The sequence below is a fragment of the Tamandua tetradactyla genome, chromosome 25 (genome assembly GCF_023851605.1).
Source record: "Tamandua tetradactyla isolate mTamTet1 chromosome 25, mTamTet1.pri, whole genome shotgun sequence".
Classification (NCBI taxonomy): Eukaryota; Metazoa; Chordata; class Mammalia; order Pilosa; family Myrmecophagidae; genus Tamandua; species Tamandua tetradactyla.
In genome coordinates, this window is record NC_135351.1 from 12,718,706 (window position 1) to 12,731,395 (window position 12,690).

General features: G+C 37.2%; 1 protein-coding gene across 1 annotated transcript in view; it reads right to left on the bottom strand.

Annotated features, from left to right (window-relative positions):
* Nucleotides 1–2,942: 2,942 nt before the first annotated feature.
* The window catches only part of LOC143668769 (orofacial cleft 1 candidate gene 1 protein-like), a 31,126-nt gene continuing 21,378 nt past the window's right edge, over nucleotides 2,943–12,690 (bottom strand). The window contains exons 5-8 of the mRNA XM_077143313.1: nucleotides 10,429–10,431; nucleotides 8,356–8,421; nucleotides 5,697–5,863; nucleotides 2,943–3,104 (exon numbers count right to left, since the gene is read on the bottom strand). Coding sequence (XP_076999428.1) covers nucleotides 2,943–3,104; nucleotides 5,697–5,863; nucleotides 8,356–8,421; nucleotides 10,429–10,431 — 398 coding nt within the window. The remainder of the gene's footprint in view (nucleotides 3,105–5,696; nucleotides 5,864–8,355; nucleotides 8,422–10,428; nucleotides 10,432–12,690) is intronic.

Sequence of the window (12,690 nt, forward strand, 5' to 3'; positions counted from 1 at the left end):
GGTCTCCAGCACGGCGGGTGAAAACTCTACCTGTTGAGCCACCATGGCCCGCCCTTGGACCATACATATTATTTTGCCTAATAGTAGAATTACAACGACCTCGGTTGCCTAATTGTCTGCTTCATGCCTCGCACTATTGGAAAGGAGGAAAAGAAGGAGTGAGAATTTTTCATGTTCTAATATTAACTAAAAAATATTATCAGTAACATCAAAAAAAGACAATATAAAATAAAACTTGGGGGGAGGAAGAGAAGTTAATAGTATTCATTTTATATTGCAAATGAAACAAAAAACTTTTCACTTGCAGGTGCTTATAAAATGTTAACTGAAAGGAGGTCAGTAAACAATTGTGATTGCATTAAGGGTTTGCACAGCAAATAAAGTCATCAAAATCGGTTGATTCTAGATGGTATCTGCTTCTGACTGAATTCCAGACAACTTTACAAAAAAATGCCTCCATCTGAACCCTTTGCTTCCTGCGTATTCTGGGAAGTGCAAAAATTTATGGCAAGTAGGTTTTGAGTAATTAATAAATAAATATAATGAAGGCTAAATAAGGAAACATTCTGGGTCTCATACATTATTCTGTAAAATTTTCCTGTATAGACTTGACCAAGTGCTAAAACCTAAAGGGACTCCATCAGCCTTTTAATTTGTAAAATTATATCTTTACCCTAGAGTCTTCTTTCACATTTATAATAATATGGCACTTTTCTGGCCTACTTCAAAAAAAAGGCACTGAATGTAAAAAAAAACTTTCAAACTATAAAGCATGACAATGTCATTATTGTTTTCCTTCAATTAACATATGGAAAATCATGATTTTTTTTAGCATAAAATAAAGTTTAGGCTGTTGCTTTCTTTCTTTTTATAGCTTTACTCATTATTTTACAATGTAATGTAATAGTTAAGGAATGACAGATGAGTAACCATATTGGTTAAGTTAAAAAAAATTAAATAAATAAAACAGAATTGTAGTTCGCATAAAAATCCCCAGTAGTCGTTAAAAATTTATTTCCCTCCAAAAAGTTTCCTATACTGACCACAGAGTAGAATGTAAGTTTCTGGCATACTACTTAATCTGTTGAGGTAGTTTTTGAAATCCATCTTTTATTTATGGAGATTTTATTATGGGTTTTTCACTTTCACATTTTCTCTCATATTCAACAATCAGGGCTCAAACTTGACTTTCACTTACACACAATACCAGGCTTGATTCATACCCATTGCCAAATGTCAGGCAGTTATAAAGAATTTTGAGAAGTAGAGCAGGTTGCCAATATATACTGGTTTGCTTTTTAGAATGTTTTTGGAGTACTCTTAGTTCAGGTTAGCATATTTATTCAACCACTACCCTAAACGCTATATATTTTTTTAAATCAAAACAAAATCTTAAATAATTTTCCTTGACTTATTATATAGTATGCTACTCATGAATCTTAATATATTGCTTAAAGCATGGGTTCCTGATTGAATAAGTTAAATGTATGGATTGCTTACAATTAAAATTTAGAGGAAAACCTGGTTATCTGCAACTGATTAGGAACAGGTATAAAACATACAGTAGGTATTAGGAAATGTCCGGGAGAACATTTCCTCCTGGTAGCCAAAAAAGAGAAAACTGAAATTATTTTATTTCTAATTAAATATTTATTTTGAAACGCAATGCATTATTGTTTCCCTGGATTTCCTCTATGATTAGATTTGTAAAAAACTACACACTTAATTAGTTTTATTTTGTATGGATAATTCTCAGACCTATGCCATTTCCTACATCAGTGGGATATTTCTAAAGCAGGTTTATACATTTAGGCAACAAAATGTCCTGTGATAACAACAAAAATAATATTTCAGCATTCGCACGGCCCTTTAAATATGATCTTCTCCATTGAATCAGTGTTGAGTTCCACTATAAATTTTAGCTGTATCATCTTTCCAAGATGGGTCTAGAACCAGACTATTCCATATGGACTGTTTTCTGTTGAATAAAATGTGATCACATTGTTGATCAGATTTCATGGACTCTTAGATAGCATCTTTATCAAAATGTCAGCCAATTGCAAAGTTTTCCTCTGAGGACTTCTGGAACTCTTCAAGGGGCCACTTACCTAAGTCCACATGTCAGTCCTGGTTCCTGCACCCTACCGTATCCCTGCTGACCTCACTGTCACCTCTGCTAACTAAGCATCTACCTCTCAAAATGCTTTTCTCACCAGTTCTACATTGTATCTTTGGGAAGTACATAGCATCATTCCCACTGGCCTCTATAAGCACTGTGCTCCCTGCAACACACACACAAACACAACCGTACAAAATGCTTTTGCAAAGTGGGAAGGCAAACTCTTTGTCTCTCCTTGTTTTACATCAGTGAGAAAAAAAAATGGTCCCACAGCAGGTATGTTTGGGACCTTGAAATGTCACAAAGTTTATAAGAGAATTGTTTTACCTCGTGCACAGGAGTTTTTTCTTGTTCTTACTTTTTCCAGGATGCTCATCAACTGTCAATACCCCTAGGTCTGATAGATTTTGAAATGGTTATCTTTGACCCAGATAATTCCTAGCCCAGCTCCATGGCAACTTCTTAGCAAACTGCTCGGTCTCTTCTTGCAATCTGGATTCTATTGTCATCGCCACATTCCACCACCATGACAAGGCCCTATAATGTTGGGACAAGAGGCAACCACCCATGCCCCCCATAGCGATGAGTGATTAGAGATTAATTTAAGAGAAGGGTCTTATCTGACACCCCAACTAGGACCCTTGCCCATAATTCAGCTCTTTTTCAATCCCTCGTGTTTTTGTTTCTTTGTTTGTTTGTTTGTTTTAATCCCTTGTGTTTTATAAATATCAGTGTACCAGTACAACAACAATGAAAAGTAAGCACGGGCAGTGGTCTCAACAAAGATTCAAAATGACTCACATGCAAAGGAAAATATTAACTGTCAGGTACTTGAATACACCCCGTTAATCCTTGCCACAACTCTAAGAGGTTCAAATTCATTTAACTCATAAACATCAGAACCAAAGACAAAACCCATGTCCTCTAAGGCCAAATCAGAGGCTTTTCCCTGCATACCATCTGCCTTGGGTGGCCCCAGAACTTCCTGACACAAAGAACATAAGAACATTGGCCCACCAATGAGTATTACAATTTTTACTATGCTTCAGTCCTCCTGCCATTTCATGGACACCTAATTTGAACTAGATTCTTTACAGATGAGTCATGTCATCATCTAACAATGTAATGGCACTGATAGCATTTTTTCTGATTTATGGATGAAGAAACCGAGATCAAGGAACATAAGTGACTCACCTTTGATCCAACACATTTTAAGTGGCAAAGCCGGGACTCAATCACAGGTCTAATGGCCACACTCAATCTCCTTCCCCCATGAAGTTCTCTGTATGCCCCTCCATCAGCACTTGATGTGTCTCTCAGTTATTTATTTACTTACATCATTTAAGACACGTAGATTAGGAAACAGTGAGCATCCTATTTCATTGTCAGAAGGTAACAATGGCCACCAGTATGAAACATTTAAATTCTCATGAGTGTTTTTACTCTTTCCTGATTCTGACATGTGACAAAAATTCAGACATGATTTCAACTCTTACTGGCCTCTCAGACGCTGTGCTGACCCTTTGCAGGTAAGCCTCAGGCCAGAAGAGCAGGTGACCATTCTGCTTCTCTGCTTACCTTTTACAGAATGAGGATATAAAAACCACAAGCCCTATGATCTTCAAGGAATCCATGCATCTGCTCTTGAAAATGAAAATATATCATGGGGTAAGTTGAAATGGACATAATGCAACTATATGAAACAAATAACAAGTAGAAATGGTGAACTGCTCATGTATCAGAATATACCTCGGAAAAAGAATGTAGAAAGAATGTAATATACAGAAGTAGAGACATCCATCTGTTTTCACTTCAGCATCCTTTCAGAGCCTTGAGGAAGACGGGAATCACTTTTAATACATTGATGGAAAGGTATCACTTAGCCCATGGAATTGCCACCTTCGGAGCTGCTTTACTTTCCTGTAGCTGCTGTATCAAATCATCCCAAAGTTGGTGGCTTAGAACAACAGAAATTTCTTGCATCACAGTTCTGGCATCCAGAAGTCCAAAGTCAAGGTGTTGCCAGGTTTGGCTCCTTCCGAAGACTCTGAGGGAAGATCTGTTCCCTGCCTCTGTCTTAGCAGCAATCCTTGGCAATCCTTGGTTGGTACATGGCATCACTCCACCCTCTGTCCTTATTTTCATAAGGCCTGTCCCTTTGTATGTATCTCTGCATCTCAAATCTCCCCCTCCTTTCTCTTATAAGGATATTGGATTTAGGGTCCACCCTACATCTAGGAAACACTCATCTAGACACTCAATTATACCTGAAAAGACCTTATTTCCCAATAGGGTCACAGTGGCCTTACCAGGGGTTAGGATTTGGCCATATCTTTCTGGGGAACACAACTACAAGCCTCGATAGGAGGCACCCTAGAAGCTGAGATAGGAAAGACCACACTTGCTCATGAGGGTCACTTATTGGGAGAGCTCAAAACAGATGAAAATGTGATGTTTCCAGGATATTCAGATACAGAGGCACAAATGGAAAAAATAAAACCCTAGTATGGGGTGGGCCGCGGTGGCTCAGCGGGCAAAGTGCTTGCCTGCTATGCCGGAGGACCTCGGTTCGATTCCCGGCCCCAGCCCATGTAACAAAAACGGAGAAACAAAATACAATAAAACAAGAAAATGTTTAAAAGATGTTTCCCTTTCTTCCTCCCTTCCTTCCTTCTCTCTGTCTTTCCTTTAAAAAAAAAAAAAAAAAAAAAAAAACCCTAGTATGGAATTTCCACACCCTCTATTAGGGAATATCCCCCTACTCCACCAAAATAGGCTATTCCTTTCACTTCTGAATTTAGAAATATTTCTGCTTAAAACCTGTTACTATAAAAGACTTCACTGAGAATAGTTTTTTTCACCTAGGGGTGATCTTGTTTTTCTCTTTAACCTTGAATCACCTTACATTTCACACACAAACACACACACCTGGAGCTATACTCATCCATTCACTTTTTTTATTTGAGATGGATAAAGTGACTACATAGACGAAACACTTTGCTTCTTTCTGGTGGAGGTGAACACATAATGTTACATTTACATTACACATAAACAGAAACTGCAGATACAGAAAATAGATAAAGTGTCTCTAAAGTCAAGACAATCATGTGCTAAAGATTCTTCTGCGCCAAGAGTCACAACAGCTAGGATGCAATAAGTTTACAGGATGATGACTTCACAAGTACTAGTCTTCACATGGTAATACAACACTGTTGCAAACAGGTCTGACTCGTTTCTAATTTCTTTATTTTATCCAAGGAAGTTTATGCTGGTTTCAGAATTTAGTATAGATACTCTATAAAATTCTAGAAGTTAGTACTCTAACACAAAATCAAACCAGATGAAGTAACACTAAATTGTGCAAGGGCCGGGACTGACCTGGATAAATGGTTCAAATTCTGCTTTGTAAAATGTGCAATAAAAAAAGAGAGGGAAAGGCCCATGCAAGGGAAGAACCCTGGGTTTTAGGAAAGGGTGGGTTATTGAGTGAAATCAGAGACAACGTGTAGAACTGACATATCAACATGTTATTTAAAAAGGAGTATCTTACATTTCTTAACATATTTTTAACGCTGACCTGTTTTAATGAAGAACTAGAAAGCAGAACTACGTCTTTCTGAGCATATCTTTCAAACTCCTCAGCGTAAGAAGGGATGACTTCTTCAGTCTCTTTGTGGCATCCACGGCTCGCACTGGAACTCATAGGCACTTCAGAATCCAAAGTCTCTGCTTTGATGCTCTTATCTATTTCTAACAAGAAAATGCCATGGAATTCCACTTGGTCCTCGTGGTTTTAGTACTGATTGAACATGCAATAGATTAATCGTTTTCTTAAATGGACTAAGGTTAGTTTTTTCATAATCATATTTTAGTAAATTACTTTCTGTTTAATGTGCTGGGAAATCCCTGGAACCTAGAGCAAGTTGAAAGGTTAAAAAGAAAAAACGTGCTAACCTTTCTTAATCCTGTGAGGTTTACAAAGCAAGCCAAGAACAGCTGTTCATTAAAACCTTTTCCCCACTTACCAAGTATACCCTGAAGTATGCATCCTGTGCTTTTTCTGCATTAATATTACATGTTGTTTACTTCAACATCTTATCACATACTCTCTGTTTTGCTGAAACCAGCTTGGAAAATGAATAGTTTAGGAGAAGCCAGAGCTCCTTGACTCATTTTCCCAAGTTAGAGTCTGTGAGAACAGTGACTGAGTTTTGCACACACAGAAGCACTTTATTGGGCTGCCTTGTTTATTTGCATAGAAATGCCAGCATGCATATAAATGGTATGTGTACTTTGCTTCTCACTATATCATCTGAAAACAGCATCACCTACAAAAATGTATCTATTCATCTAGCTAGATGCACCCTGTAAACACAAAATAATTCTTTCACTTTCAATCTCTGCAAAATGCTGGAAAGTGAAATATGAAATTTTCCATGCTTTCAATGCTAGTTTTCTACAAGAAACTTGACACTTTAACCAATAGATGAGAGCTTTTTTGTAGAAGGAGGAATAGGAGGTGGGTACTGAAAGGAGAGTGGGGCTGAAGTATCCAGAGGTCCAAGATGGGTTTCCTTTTTTGTTTGCTGATACTCCATAAATCTTATCAAAGTCTTTAACTTTAAGTGTCAATTCATATTCATGCATAAAATAATGGATAAAGTGAATGTCTACTCTAAAAATGCTGAGACTTTTGCAGTCTCATAAATGTTTTCTGAAGATCTACTAGGTACTTACTGTAAATGTGTGTCTAAGAAGGCTTTAAGGGAACCCAGCAGCAAACAATCGTCAAAATGGTGGAGACATAACAGGTATAAACGCGCATTACTCAATGTCTAGCACAAAATGTACTCAATAAATTTTTGCCAACTCGGAAATGAGTCTAATATAGAGGCCTGACTGATTTAAACATAACCATTTGAATTCAGAATTCATCAAAATCACATGGGTGGCATGAAAAATGAGTTTGCTTCAGCTTATAAAAGCAAAAAGAAAGAAAAGGTTGACTACACAATCTGAAAGTACAAAAATAAAGAGAGGTTAACCTAGTCAGGAAAAAAGTTCTATTTGGGAATATTCTGTAAATGGGGATAAAAATAGGGCCTGAAAAAATAAAAAAATAAAAATAAATTTAAAAATAGGGCCTGACCTTTAGGTTTGTCATGAGGTTTAAATACGTCAAGTATTACTAAATAAGTTAATACTTAATTTATTTAGAGCAGTGTATGGAAAGTTCCAGTCCCCAAGTAGGGAACCAAAGAATGTTTAGTTATTACTCATTTTTTCATCATCTTCACTGTTCTCTTCATTATTCTAGGTATAAGGTTATGAAGTCTGCTCTATATTAGTAATAGTTAACAATTATTGAACATTTACTAGATGCAGGCTTTGCTTTATATGTCTGTCATGCAATAAGCAATCAAGATAAGTACTCAACGGAACAGATATTATTATGTCCATTTGGCAGGAATGGCAAAGAAAGGTAAGTAATTGGCCCAAAGTCACCGAACTTGTTATTGGGGAAGGCTAAACAGAAGTTCTATTCAAAGGGACCTCACCATGATCAATTCCTTTCTCCTTATAAGTACCTTAAGAAATCATGTTAACTTGGAAGATAAAATCATTGTTTCAGAACTAAGTACACACTTTGAAAAGAACTTTATTAGAATATTTCCCATTAATTCAAATGCATGTGCATATTACAACTGACACTTAATGCTTTGGTAAAAAACTACAGAGTGGTTCTGGCATAAATTACATATGTTACACTAAGAATTTAGTTTTTAAAGGATTACATAAAAGTATTGCTTACATAAAGGGCCTAATACTCATGCATCAGAATTTTCATGCTGAGGTAGAAAAATAACATACTACTTGTCCTCCAGCACTCCAAAACATTTATTCAAAAGCAAAGATAGAGTCTTTAAAAGGACTAACAAATATTCTCTTAAATTAGTGATCCCAATATGCCACTGTGGGGTTCTGCAATAATAAGTCAGCTAAATCATTTTTGCTATTTTGACTTATAAATTTTAGGCAATTACAAGAACGTTGTCCATAATTACTTTTCCCCAAAATTTTAGCAGTAATTTAAATATTTGCAACCATTTAAACACACAAGTAGTCATCAGAACGTGATTATATTTAGAAAAGACAGCTTAGCATTTGCAAGAAATCATGTCTATTAATTTACAACTTATGTTAATATAAAAGATGGAAAATAATTGGTCTCTTACCTTGGAGTTCTTCACATTCAGTCTCCTCAAGTAGCTTCATTAACTGATTATAGAAAATTCCATCAACTTGTAGAGGTGCTAAAGGAACATATTTATGATAACTTTCACGTCAGTTAATTTATAGATAGACAAACAATTATAAAAAAGAAATTATTAATTTTCATGGTTACCTAGTAACATTATAGGCCATATACACAAAGTCTACTCAATATGCTACCCTCCTATGAAAAAAAAATTCCTTTGTAAATCAACGATAATCGGAATAGTGATTTTTAAATGTATATTTCAGCTGATGCATAATAGGATGCTTCTCCAACCAAAAAACAACCATCTATTCAATGGCTTGTGGCATCTATTACACAAGAATCATTTCAGAACAAGCCATTATGATTTGTCAAATCATTCAATAGAATATACACGTGTTTGATCAAAATGAATGAGTTTTTTCCATTAGCTATTATCTACAAAGCATAGTTTTTACAAGGTAGATATAAGAAGCAAATATAAGTGGTTCTGGATTCTTTTATTCATGCTCTTGCAGTATAATGGCAAGTGCAAGGGCTTATTGGGTATTTTGTGAATTTATAACAATGAGGCCATGACATTGATAAAAAAAATTTAATCATAAAAACATGACTTTAGAAGAGGGTTTAAAGGGCCAACTTGGTAGATCTCCTGCCACTAGATAAAACCAAACATAAACTATAACAGGTTGGATGAACACTTCAGGCTTAGAATTAGAACACACATGCACTGTCAAACATTTTTACTCTCTTATGGGAAACAACTAAACTAACTGAACTGCAGTTGTACTTTTACTGTGGCGTTTTCAACATGGCCCATATAATCCTATTCCTTATCACTGTGCACTCTCTGGGTAGACCAACTCTGAACGTGGCTCCATATCTGGGCCAGAGACACACTTAGAACACGTAAAGGAGGTGGTAGTTGATTCTGCAACTCACATCTGAACCACCACCAAATACTCTAGAAATGCCTCTGTGGCGCTCATTGACTACGATAGAAGCTTCTGAAAATTCTAGGTCTCTGCCTGGTGCCCCTACCTGAGATCTTTTATCGGTGTTGGATGAAATCCCATTAGCCTGTACTCATGGATTTAGAATGATTACACAGGAAAGCCTAGGCTTTTGTAGGCTTCTAAGGGCCAGACAGAATGTTTGAGAGTGTAACAAAGGTCCCTGAAGTTAGAAGCTTCTGCTCATTTCACTCTGCGGAAGACTTTTCCATGTATCGGTTGACCTGCAAATGTTCTTTTCCTGCCAAGAACCAACAATTGGGGAAATAGGAGCGAGGCCATGCCTGGAAGATATTTTGCAAATTATCCATTAGGGAAGCACAGCCTAAATCACTGGGTAAGAATAAATACAAAACACATAACGTTTATAGATGGCTGATAAAAAAATCTTAATTAGAAATTAACAATGAACAATAACGCACGCATAGATGGGAAATTCTCTGCAGATGTAACAAAAGCCCCCATATAAAGAGTTGACCCTGACAGAGACCAAAGAGAGTTACAGATGAGAGTAAATGAGCATTTAGATGGTCAATGATTGGAATAAGCAAATGAATAGAGTCATAAATTAGAATATAGGTTGCTAGGGGCTGGGGCGGAGGTAGGGAATGGAGAGTTAATGCTTAAATATACAGAGTTTCTATTTGGTTGGTGGAAAAGTTTTGGTAATGGATGGTGGTGATAGTAGCACAATCTTGTGAACACATCCAACAGCACTGAGTTATATATTTGAATGTGCTCAAAAGAGAAAATTTTAGGTTGTATAGAAATATGTAGATATGTTACTACAACAATTTAAAAAATATATAGAACTTTACAATACAAAGAGTGAACCCTGATGTAAACTATGGACTAGAGCTTCTAATAAAATTATAAAAATATTCTTTCATCAGTTATAACAAAGGGATCACACTAATACAAAGTGTTAATAATACATTGGTATGTGGGAACTCTGCGTTTTATACATGGTTTTTCTGTAAACCTACAACTTCTCTACTAAAACAACAAGATGGTAAATGGGATTAATAGGTAGTTACTGTCTTTGGGAGAGAGGGAGCAGGACCTAGGTTTGGTATCAGTTCTGCCACTTATTCACTCTGTAACCCTGGGGCAGTTTCTCAGAATAGCTGGATGTTAATCTCCTTGCCCATAAAATGGGGTGGCTGTGCAGGTTAATAAGATGGCATGCATAAAGCACCTAGCTTATGTCTGACCCACAGCAGGTCCTCAGCAAAGGGCAGGAACCGCATTTGTTTACTGTGAACTACTTAGTAATCACACTGCACAACTTTCCCATAGTTTGGTTTCTGTCACTCTGAACTAATATTTTTGTTTTGATTATGAAGGATTGAGTGGTAAGCAACAAGAGGAATCTGAACTAGATGGTTCTAACCAGCCACAGCTGTGGCAATTCTGGTTCCTCAGGTAGGAAAGCCAGGTGAGCAGCACTTCTCAGTGGTGTCCTAATAAAACTCATTCCTGGAGAGTCATAAAACACAGAAAAGGAGGCTAGAGAATGCCCCATTCCATAATTTGAATCGACCCACTTCCTTGCCCCTTCAAAAGTTCTCCTACAAAAAGAAGACTGGAGAAGCCAAACGGGGAAATACAGCTCTTGAGGTGAGACAATGCAAGGGAAAAAGAATGAACTGAACTGCAGATGGGCTAGGACTCTAAATCTTGCCCATCACTTGTTGCATTAGCATAATCTTAAGGAAGATTAAATCTTACTAAACCTGTTTCTTCACCTTTGAATGGGACCAATAATCATGACTTCGGAGGGTTTTGTGTCAGTCAGAGTGACTATATCATCAAGCGCCAGTAAATAAACTAATGTTTACAGAAAGTGCCACATCCTATGCTCAGCTGAGCACTTTACATTCATTTGTTCATTAATTCAACAAATATTTAGCAAGGACCTTCTCTGTGCCAGGCTTTGTGCTAAGCTCTAAGAATTCATCAAATTAGACATCTCTTCCCTCTTTTTGTTCAGACAGCAGTCTAACAGGGACGAAACATATTTCACACAGAATTATACTAGCAAATATTCTGCAGACTGTTTTGATGAGTTCTCTAAAGGAGGTACACAGGAAGACATCACTTACATTTGTCAAGGGAGGTGAAAATGTAACATTGGCGTGAATCCTTTAAGAAAAATTGACATTGGCCAGGTGAGGAAGGAAAGGAGGCATTCCCCAGCCCCTGGAATGCCTGTGAGGGTCCTGTGCACAAAGGAGCTCCATGCAGATGAGAAACAAAAAGAAGCCCAATGTGGCTCAAGTATGGCGAGCAAGTGGAAAGGGACCTGAGACAAAATAGGAAGGTAAAATGGTCTCTATTCTTAAGAAGTGGGCACCCATTACAGGGCTTTAACAAGGAAGCAGCAAGATCAGATTTAACCTTTAAGACAATCATTCTAGAAGCTGCATGGAGAATGGATGAAAAGGGAGCAGGAATGGATGGGGAACCAGGCAAATACTCACAGCCTTTTGACAGTCAATCAGAATGAGCAAGAAAGAATAAAAGAAAAGGGGGAGGGCAGGAGGAAGGAAAGGATGTAGGATAGGGAAGGAGGAAAGAAGCTTAAAGTTGCTGGTTGGTACCTGATCCCAGACACCCCAAACATGCCCTTTAAAAAAAAACGATGTATTATAAGGTTTTTGCAAATAACACCATTTAAGGAGGTTCCCTAAAGATAATGTCCATTGGTGGACAACAGTGGAACCTGATCTCCTGGTTATAAATGACCCAGAGTAACATCTGTCACTGTTGTTATGTGATCGATAACCTTTATCGATGATAACTGTGGTGTGCCGTGTAAACAATAAACTGTGTATTGTGCTATGCACGTAAGGAGAAATCTGAAATTGCTCTTTTCTAACCACAACTGGATTTAAGATTATAGAAGAGGAAATTAACATCACAGCACTGCATCTTCATGGCTCAAAACACAGGTGGTTCCATGAATTTGGTGAAAGAAATGCAATAGTCAGGGTGTATGGAAATCTACACTGGATGCATTTTGATGAAGAATGCTCATTTTAGATCAAAGACCAGAGATGCATTTATGTGTAAAGCGGCGGTGTTCATCATCCATACAAAATGGGCCAAACCGCTTACAGCAGCCTCAAATGAACTCGGATTCCTGCTCTGTCATCTGGCCAGCTTGCTGTCCTTGATCAAAAATTACCTTCTCTGCCCATCATATTGTTATGGTTAAAACTTACCATTTAATTTGTAAGCTGCAAAATCTAAATGGAACTGCATATGTGATCTTTGTCACCTCATTTTCATGAATG